The 9,749-nt window shown below is 52.9% G+C and overlaps 1 protein-coding gene and 1 pseudogene across 2 annotated transcripts in view; one reads left to right on the top strand and one right to left on the bottom strand.

Annotated features, from left to right (window-relative positions):
* Positions 1 to 9,749, top strand: part of GTF2IRD1 (GTF2I repeat domain containing 1) — a 150,847-nt gene that overhangs the window by 130,126 nt on the left and 10,972 nt on the right. Inside the window, exons 23-24 of the mRNA XM_032254890.1 lie at positions 7,186 to 7,263; positions 8,787 to 8,979. Coding sequence (XP_032110781.1) covers positions 7,186 to 7,263; positions 8,787 to 8,979 — 271 coding nt within the window. The remainder of the gene's footprint in view (positions 1 to 7,185; positions 7,264 to 8,786; positions 8,980 to 9,749) is intronic.
* LOC116534532 lies at positions 8,274 to 8,643 on the bottom strand (annotated as a pseudogene). The gene has a single exon (XR_004261772.1). The product of XR_004261772.1 is annotated as a 60S ribosomal protein L37 pseudogene (transcript).

The following is a 9,749-nucleotide window of genomic DNA, read 5'->3' as shown; positions in this document are numbered from 1 at the left end:
AAGCTGGGTGCAGTGGCTCACACCTGTAATCCTAGCACTTTGGGAGGCCGAGGTTGGTGGATCACCTGAGGTCAGGAGTTCAAGACCAGCCTGGCCATCATGGTGAAACTCCATCTTTAAATTTAAAAAAAAAAATATATATATATATGCACACAAATTTAAATATGTATGTGTGTATATATATATATACACGCACATATATAAATTAGCAAGGCATAGTGGTATACACCTGTAGTAGTACCAGCTATTTGGGAGGCTGAGGACAGAGGATGGCTTGAGCCCAAGAGGCGGAGGTTACAGTGAGCTCAGATTGCTCCACTGCACTCCAGCCTGGGCAACAGAGCCAGACCCTGTCTCAATTTAAAAAAAAAAAGGATGCTTTGCTGGGCCATGTGGGTCAGCAAGGATCTCAGCGTTCTCCCTCGGGGTAACCAGGGTGCGTCAGCGAGCTGACTCGGTTTCAAGGTTAGCCACGATTCCTGTCAGGGGAGACTGGCGCCAGCCTGCACACCTCAGAGCCCCAACAGGAATATCTATTCAGATCGGAACCTTGCCCTTTCCCCCTCAGGGCGTGGCTAGAGCACAGACACAAACCCAGTGTCAGGTCCCCAGACAAGGCAGAGGAAGTGGAGTTGGTCTTCACCTGTGGTTCAGGTTCCCTCCCAGACAGTGAGTCACTTATTTGCCCAAGGAGCTGCCTCCGGTGCACTCAGGAGTTCCCAGAAGAACTGGAGCTGCAGGTGTTCACCACCATGCCCAGAAGGTTTTTTTTTTTTTGGGAGAAACACCGTTTCCCTATGTTGCCCAGGCTGGTCTCAAACTCCTGGCCTCAAGCAGTCCTCCCACTTCAGCCTCCCAAAGTGCTGGGGTGACAGGCGTGAGCCACTGTGCCCAGCCTGTACTGCTTTTTGATATGTGCCGTTAGATCCAGCAGGCCCAGAGTCCCAGTGGAGGAATGTGGAGACAGGCTGAGAGAGGTTGAGTGACTTTCCATATACCACACAGCATCAGGGCTGAGAAGCAGGATTGCCTTCCTGTCTAATGAGCCAGGGCTTTCCCCACCCCTGGCCCTGGGGATCCCCGTTTTTCCCCACTGTATGCAGGCATTCAAGCAGGGGCTCCCCCAGTCCAGCCCCAGCAGAGCCTGCCCTACTCCATGTCCTTCAAAAACTCATGATTAAAAAGAATGTAGCCTGGGTAACACTGCAAGATCCCATCTCTACAAAAATATGGACAAATTAGCTGGATGTGGCGGCCTGCACCTGCCATCCCAGCTACTGCACTCCAGCTGGAATAACAACAAAAAAAAAAAAAAAAAAGAAAGAAATTCTTTTTCCTCTAAACTAAATAAAAAGAAAGAGGTAGAAGAACCCAAGAGCAGCTACAGAGAAGCATCAGTGTTCTTCCTGAGCTTGATGTTGACTGAGCTAGAGACTCCCACGGACAAGGTGTATTAAGAGCCTTGCACGGTGTCTGCATGTAGTATGTGCCAAGCTTGTTTTTTAGTTTTTAGCTTGTTTTGGTTTGTTAGGGACAGGGTCTAGCTCCGTCGTCCAGGCTGGAGTGCAGTGGTGTGATCAAGGCTTACTGCAGCCTTGACCTTCCAGCCTCAAGCGATCCTCCCACCTCAGCCTCCCAAGTAGCCGAGATTACAGGCACACACTGCCGTACCAATGTGCTCAGCTAATTTTTGTGGGTTTTTTGGGTTTTGTTTTGTTTTGCTTTTGAGATGGTCTCGCTTTGTCACCAGGCTGGAGCGCAGTGGCACAATCTTGGCTCATTCAACCTCCGCCTCCAGGGCTCAAGCGATTCTCCTGCCTCAGCCTCCTGAGTGGCTGGGACTACAGGTGTGCGCCACCACACCCAACTAATTTTTGTATTTTTAGTAGAGACGGAGTTTCACCATGTTGGTCAGACTGGTCTTGAACCACTGACCTCGTGATCTGCCTGCCTCGGCCTCCCAAAGTCTGGGATCACAGGTGTGCGCCGCTCCATCCAGCCAGTTCTTGCTGTTACTGACAAAGGCACGAGGCCCCACTCCACCCACCACACTCCAGAGGTGGTCAGGATGCCTCCCCAAACCGCCAGCCCCCTCAACCAGCCCGGCCCCGCTTTCCTGACATGCACAGTTCCCGCCACCCCTGGTTCACCGCCTGGGACCTGTGTGCCCCAGGTAGAGCTGCCATAGCATCCTGTCAGCTGCTCCATAGTGTCACTCCTGGTTAGTCACAGTGTGGTTTAGGGTTGCACTTCTCACCAGGTCAGACAAGACTTGGAAGGAACAGGGGACATTTCCTGATCGGCTAAGGCGTGTTGAGCACCCAAAATCACAGGATGCTACAACTTTGCTTGTGTCTTACTCGCCGTGCCCAACTGCCTTGGAGGTCCGTGCGATGAGCCCCCACATGCAGATGAGGTCACAGCCTTGGAGCTTTGAGCCCCATGTGGTGGTCACCTCCCCTGGGAAGCCCTCCCCGACTCCCAGCTGGGTCAGGATCCCTGCTATAGGCTCCTGTCGGCCATGTAAACCAAAAAGTGTCTGAAACAGGCCTCAGTCGGTTTAGAGCTTTATTTTGCCATGGAGAAGGGCACAGCCAGGAAAAACAGACTCAGGCTGCAGTAGGGTCTCTGGCCTGTGCTTTTTTCCAGAGAAGGTTTTGAGGACTTTGGTATTTAAAGAGGAAAGAGGGGCCAGGCGCGGTGGCTCGTGTCTGTAATCCCAGCACTTTGGGAAGCCAAGGCGGGTGGATCACCTGAAGTCAGGAGTTTGAGACTAGCCTGGGCAACATGGTGAAACCCCATCTCTACTAAAAATATAAAAAACTGGCCAGGTGCAGTGGCACACGCCTGTAATCCCAACACTTCGGGAGGCTGAGGTGGGTAGATCAAGAGGTCAGGAGTTTGAGATCAGCCTGGCCAATATGGTGAAACCCTGTCTCTACTAAAAATACAAAAATTAGCTGTGCATAGTGGTGGGCGCCTGTAGTCCCAGCTACTCGGGGAGCTAAGGCAGGAGAATTGCTCGAACCCGGGAGACGAAGGTTGCAGTGAGCCAAGATCACGCCATTGTACTATAGCGTGGGCAACAGAGCACGACTGCATCTCAAAAAAAAATTAATTAATTTAAAAAATAAATAGACGAGGTCAGGTGTTCGAGACCAGCCTGGCCAGCATGGTGAAACTCCATCTCTACTAAAAATACAAAAAAAAATTAGCTGGGTGTGGTGGCGGGCACCTGTAATCTCAGCTACTCTGGAGGCTGAGGCAGGCAAATCGTTTGAACCCAGGAGGCAGAGGTTGCAGTGAGCTGAGATCGTGCCGTTATACTCCAGCCTAGGCAACAAAATTGAAACTTCATCTCAATAAATAAATTAATTAAAATAAAAATACAAAAAATTAGCCAGGCGTGGTGGCAGGAACCTATAATCCCGGCTACTCTGGAAGCTGAGGCATGAGAATCACTCGAACCCAGGAGGCAGAGGTTGCAGTTGAGCCAAGATCATGCCACTGCACTCCAGCCTGGGTGACAGAGCGAGACTCTTTCTCAAAAAAAGAAAGAAACTTTAGGGGTATCTGAGACCTCAAGAAACCTGGGGTCAACAGAGTACTCCCAGTGCTTAGTGGCTGTGTGACCTTGGGCAAGTTTCTTTACCTCTCTGAGCCTCTGTGTCCTTGGCTGCTGTGTCTAGGAAAGCATCCGCACACAGTGATGTGTGTGATCCAGGCCATTCTTTCTGTGTTCTGTGCATGCACAGCCATGCCTGCTGAGAATCCTGCCACCAACGATTCCTCAGTGGCATGGGGCCAGATGGAGCATGCTGCCGCCTCCCTGCAGGCACTAGGAGCTGGTCCTTGGGCCGAGGACTCCATCACAGTCGTCTGCACGGGATCTGGACAAGTCTTCTAGAACCCTCTAGAACCGTGGGGTCTTGGTGTGGCTGGATTAGAGGCATCGCTCCATGAGATAGGGACACGGGAGGAGGATGTTGTCTGGGATGGCTGTGTTTGTGGTGTCTCTGGGCATCCGGGGGGGGCTGGCTGGCCGTGCTTGCAGACAGATGCAGCAACTCACAGATGGGCGGAGATTCCAGAGTGTGGGCGTGGACGGACTAGGCCAGGGACCTGCAAGGTTCGGGAGGACCTGGGATGGTGGGTGTTGGAGTGCTTGGAAAAGGAGGAATTAGGCCAAGCAGGTGCCCAGCCTCTGTCCCGTGGGAAGCTCCGTGCTCTTTGGGGTAGCCCCCACATTGGGAATGGAGTCTCCATTCTGGTAGCTTGTGCACGGGAGGCCAGGCCACCCAAATGGGGCCAGGAGGCTCCAAGCAGCACAGAGCACCAGCCCAGGAGATGCAGTCTCCAAGGTGGCCTCCTAGACAGTAGCGAGCTCTTCCCAGAGTTTTCAAGATTAAAACAGAGCCAGGCACAGCAGCTCACACCTGTAATCCTAGCACTTTAGGAGGCCGAGGAAGGAGGATCGCTTGAGCCTCGGATTTCAAAAGCAGCCTGGGCAACAGAGAGAGACTCTGTCTCTACAAAAAATTTAAAAACTTAGTCTGGCATGGTGATTGATGCCTGGAGTCCCAGCTACTCAAGAGGCTGAGCCATGATGGCGCCACTACACTCCAGCATGGGGGACAGGGTGGACCAGAGTCAGACCAGGCGTGGTGGCTCATACCTGTAATCCCAGCACTTTGGGAAGCTGAGGCAGGCAGATCACCTGAGCTCAGGAGTTCGAGACCCTGGCCAATATAGGGAAACCCCGTCTCTACTAAAAATACAAAAATTAACCGGATGTGGTGGCGGGCACCTGTAGTCCCAGCTCCCAGGAGGCTGAAGCACAAGAATGGCTTGAACCCAGGAGGCGGAGGTTGCAGTGAGCCGAGACCATGCCACTGCACTCCAGCCTGGTGACAGAATGAGACTCTGTCTTGGAGAACAACAAAAAAAGGAACCCTTTTTTTCCAAAGACCCGTCAGTCTTCTCTGCTCTTCCTGCATCGTCTGACCCTGGCTCCCCGCCACCCCCCACATCTCACCCTTACCCAACCCCCGCCTGCCCCAGAGGCCCAGCCCACGTGCCCCTATGCTTCCCAGAGAGGAGACATCCTGTTGGACATGCAGACCACCCTTCCTGCAATCCCAGCCCCGTCCCCAACCCTGGTACAAGCCCGCAGGCTGCTGTGGAGCTCTGCCTGGACCCGTTCTCCAGCCCCCACACCTCAGCCTCACAGCCCAGCTCAGGCCCCGTCTCCAGGGCTAATTGACCCCAGCAGCCCCTCTAGGCTACAGGGAGGGGACAGCGGAGCATGTCGGGGGCTCAAGCAGCAGATAGGCCGTGACGGTTGCCTGGGCAGTGAGCAAGGAGAACGCACGGCCCCCACAGCCCAGACACGGTCTGTTTCCCATTCACAGACCTTGGCCGGCGAGCAGGCGGGGGATTTCCAGCAGGTCAGCAGTCACACCGGCCTCTGTGTGCGGACCCTGCTAGGACCATCAGTCATCTCCGCTCTGCTACCCCGAACTTCAGCCACTCCGGGACACAGACACGGGATCTTTATTTTTTTAATTATTTATTTATTTTTGAGACAGAGTTTCGCTCTTGTCATTCAGGCTGGAGTGCAGCGGTGCAATCTTGGCTCACTGCAACCTCTGCGTCCCGGGTTCAAGCAATTCTCCCGTCTCAGCCTCCTGAGTAGCTGGGATTACAGGCGCCTGCCACAATGCCTGGCTAATTTTTTGTATTTTTAGTAGAGACAGGGTTTCACCATGTTAGCCAAGCTGGCCTCGAACTCCTGACCTCAAGTGGTGCACCACCTCAGCCTCCAGAAGTGCTGGGATTACAAGTGTGAGCCACCATGTTGGTCCTTGAGAGCCCACTTAAACTTCCTGCTCTCTGGCGGGGAGGTCTCCCCAGACTTGCTCAGACAGGGTGGGCATCGTGATTGAAGTCCCCTGTCTCTTAAACGTGTCCTATGGTACTTTGGTGACCTGGTGATACCCCCCTCTGGCTGGAAGTCCCTCAGGGGAGCAGCCCTGCCCCTTCTCTAGGCTGTTTTATGCCCAACACAGGGCCTGTGCTGGGAACACTGATAAGAAAATGCTGGAAAGGCTGGCCACCATGGCTCACACCTGTAATTCCTGAGCCTTGGGAGGCCAAGGCAAGAGGATCGCTTGAGGCCAGGAGTTCAAGATCAGCCTGGGCAGCATAGCGAGACTCCATCTCTACAAAAAATTTTAAAAATTAGTCAGGCATGGTGGCACACATCTGTACTCCCAGCTACTCAGGAGGCTGAGGCAGGAGGATCACTTGAGCCTGGGAGTTGGAGGCTACAGTGAGCTATCTATGATTGCACCACTGCATCCCAGCCTGGGTGACAAAGCAAGACTGCGTCTCAAAAAAAGAGAAAAGGGCCGGGCGCGGTGGCTCAAGCCTATAATCCCAGCACTTTGGGAGGCCGAGGCGGGTGGATCACGAGGTCAAGAGATCGAGACCATCCTGGTCAACATGGTGAAACCCTGTCTCTACTAAACTACAAAAAATTAGATGGGCATGGTGGTGTGTGCCTGTAATCCCAGCTACTCAGGAGACTGAGGCAGGAGAATTGCCTGAACCCAGGAGGCGGAGGTTGCGGTGAGCCGAGATCGCGCCATTGCACTCCAGCCTGGGTAACAAGAGCGAAACTCCGTCTCAAAAAAAAAAAAGAGAAAAAGAGAGAAAAGGATGGATGGACGGACCGACAACTGAGGCTAGAAACCAGCTGCAGCCGGGCGCAGTGGCTTGTGCCTGTAATCCCAGCACTTTGAGAGGCCGAGGCGGGGGGGTCACCTGAGCCCAGGAGTTTGAGACCAGTCTGGCCAACATAGTAAAACCCTGTTTCTGCTAGAAATACAAAAATTGGCTGGGTGTGATGGCGCGTGCCTGTGATCGCAGCTACTCGGGAGGCTGAGGCAGGAGAATCACTTGAACCCAGGAGACGGAAGTTGCAGTGAGCCAAGATCACGCCACTGTACTCCAGCCTGAACAACAGAGCAAGACCCTGTCAAAAAACAAAAGAAAAAACTGCATGGGAGTAGGCAGGGCGTGGAGAGAATGTTTTGGCGGATCAGGGACACCTGGTGGGAGAAGCAGCTGGTCCGGTGGCCAAGCCGGTGCCGACTGTCATGCCCCTTTGTCTTCTTCTTCCAGATGAAGATGATGCCAACAGACTCGGGGAGAAGGTGATCTTGCGGGAGCAGGTGAAAGAACTCTTCAATGAGAAATACGGTCAGTGCCTGTGGGCGGAGTCAGTGCACCAAGCCTTCTGTGGCGGGGTTCGGGGAGGGGGTCCCTCTGCAGCCAGCCTCGCCTTCAAGTTGGCCTGCCTGCTCCCTTGGGGACATGGCTGCTCTGCTCAAGACCCATGGTGTGTGTGTGTATTGATTTTCTTTCTTTCTTTTTTTTTTTTTTTTTAAAGCAGGGCCTCACTCTGTTGCCCAGGCTGGAGTACAGCGGCTCAATCTCTGCTCACTGCAACCTCCACCTCCTGGGCTTAGGTGATCCTCCTGCCTCAGCCTCCCAAGTAGCTGTGACTACAAGTGTGTGCCACCACTCCCAGCTTTTTCTTTTTTTCTTTTTTTTGGCGATGGAGTCTTGCTCCACCAATAGGCTGTGTAATGCAGTGATGCGATCTCGGCTCACTGCAGCCTCCACCTCCTGAGTTCAAGTAATTCTCCTGCCTCAGCCTCCCTAGTAGCTGGGACTACAGGCATGCACCGCCATGCCTGGCTAATTTTTTTGTATTTTTAGCAGAGACAGGGTTTCACTATGTTGACCAGGATGTTTCTTGATTTCTGACCTCGTGATCCACCCGCCTTGGCCTCCCAAAGTGCTGGGATTATGGGCGTGAGCCACGGCACCTGGCCTAATTTTTCTATGTTTAGTAGAGACAGGGTTTCACCATGTTGCCTAGGCTGGTATTGATCTTCTGGGCTCAAGTGATCCTCCCACCTCGGCCTCCCAAAGTGTTGGGATTACAGGTGTGAGCCACTGCACCCGGCCTATGTGTCTTGATTTTTTTTTTGTTTTGTTTTGTTTTTTTTGAGACAGAATCTAACTCTGTCGCCAGGCTGGAGTACAGTGGTGCAATCTCCGCCTGCCGGGTTCAAGCAATTCTCCCGTCTCAGCCTCCTGAGTAGCTAGGACTACAGGCACGCGCCACCACGCCTGGCTAATTTTTGTATTTTTAGTAGAGACAGGGTTTCAGCATGTTGGCCAGGCTGGTCTCGATCCCCTCATTTTTTTTTTTTTTTTAAACCAGAACATTTATTGCGTGACTAATCGGTGAAATCCTTAAGATGAACTGGATGCCGCAACAGCTGCCCTCTTGGGTTTAGGTGTTGTTCCTTCACGGAATCCATGCCTGAATCTGCGGTATACAATTTTTAGGTGCCTCATTCGACCAGTCCCGGTGGTATTTCGTCTTTTAGCCTTGGCACTCCAGTTATACTTTCTCTTGCGCTTGGCTGGGTAGCCACATTTGCCGCAGGTAGACTTCTGAAGGTGGTAGGCCTTAGAGCCACAGCGGCGGCACAACGTGTGCGTCTTATTACGACGCTTCCCAAACGATGATGTTCCCTTCATCATATTGCTTCTGCGACCGGGACCAGAAAGCTCGATCCCCTCATTTTTAAACTCTCTAGGTGTGATGGCTGCCGGGCTAAGGAGGACCAGACTCCAGCCCTTTCCTTAGATGGCGTTGCCTTTGACAAGGGACATCTTGTCTCACTGTGACTTCCTGTGTCCTCTAGGTGAGGCCCTGGGCCTGAACCGGCCAGTGCTGGTCCCTTATAAACTGATCCGGGACAGCCCAGACGCCGTGGAGGTCACAGGCCTGCCTGACGACATCCCCTTCCGGAACCCCAACACCTATGACATCCACCGGCTGGAGAAGATCCTCAAGGCCCGAGAGCACGTCCGCATGGTCATCATCAACCAGCTCCAGTGAGTGCCCAGGCTCTGAACGGGAACAGAGAGGGCAAGGCCATGGGGAGGGTGAAAGTTAAGGTCATGGTGGGTCAGCTGGAATCCAGATCCGGATGTACTGTGATCTTTCCTGCCTCTTTCTCCTGAAACGTACAGCTTCAACACTCGTAGACATTTACTTATAAAGATATATATTTTTAGGCCGGGCGCGGTGGCTCAAGCCTGTAATCCCAGCACTTTGGGAGGCCGAGGCGGGTGGATCACGAGGTCAAGAGATTGAGACCATCCTGGTCAACAAGGTGAAACCCCGTCTCTACTAAAAATACAAAAATTAGCTGGGCATGATGGTGCATGCCTGTAGTCCCAGCTACTCGGGAGGCTGAGGCCGGAGAATTGCTTGAACCCAGGAGGCGGAGGTTGCGGTGAGCCGAGATCGCGCCATTGCACTCCAGCCTGGCCACAACAAACAAACCTCCATTCCAAAAAAAAAAAAAAAAAAAGATATATATATATTTTTTTGAGACAGAGTCTTGCTCTGTCGCCAGGATGGAATACAATGGCATGGTCTCAGCTCACCGCAGCCTCTGCCTCCAGGTTCAAGCAATTCTTGTGCCTCAGCCTCCCAAGTAGCTGGAATTACAGGCATGCACCACCTCACCCAGCTAATTTTGTATTTTTAGTAGAGACGGTGTTTCTCCATGTTAGTCAGGCTGGTCTCGAACTCCCAACCTCAGGTGATCTGCCCGGCTTGGCCTCCCAAAGTGCTGGGATTACAGGCGTGAGCCACT

This window comes from Sapajus apella, unplaced genomic scaffold (assembly GCF_009761245.1).
Source record: "Sapajus apella isolate SASKATOON/1434 unplaced genomic scaffold, GSC_monkey_1.0 scaffold88, whole genome shotgun sequence".
Taxonomy (NCBI): domain Eukaryota; kingdom Metazoa; phylum Chordata; class Mammalia; order Primates; family Cebidae; genus Sapajus; species Sapajus apella.
The sequence above is the reverse complement of the archived record's forward strand: the minus strand, read 5'-3'. Positions and strand labels throughout refer to the sequence as shown.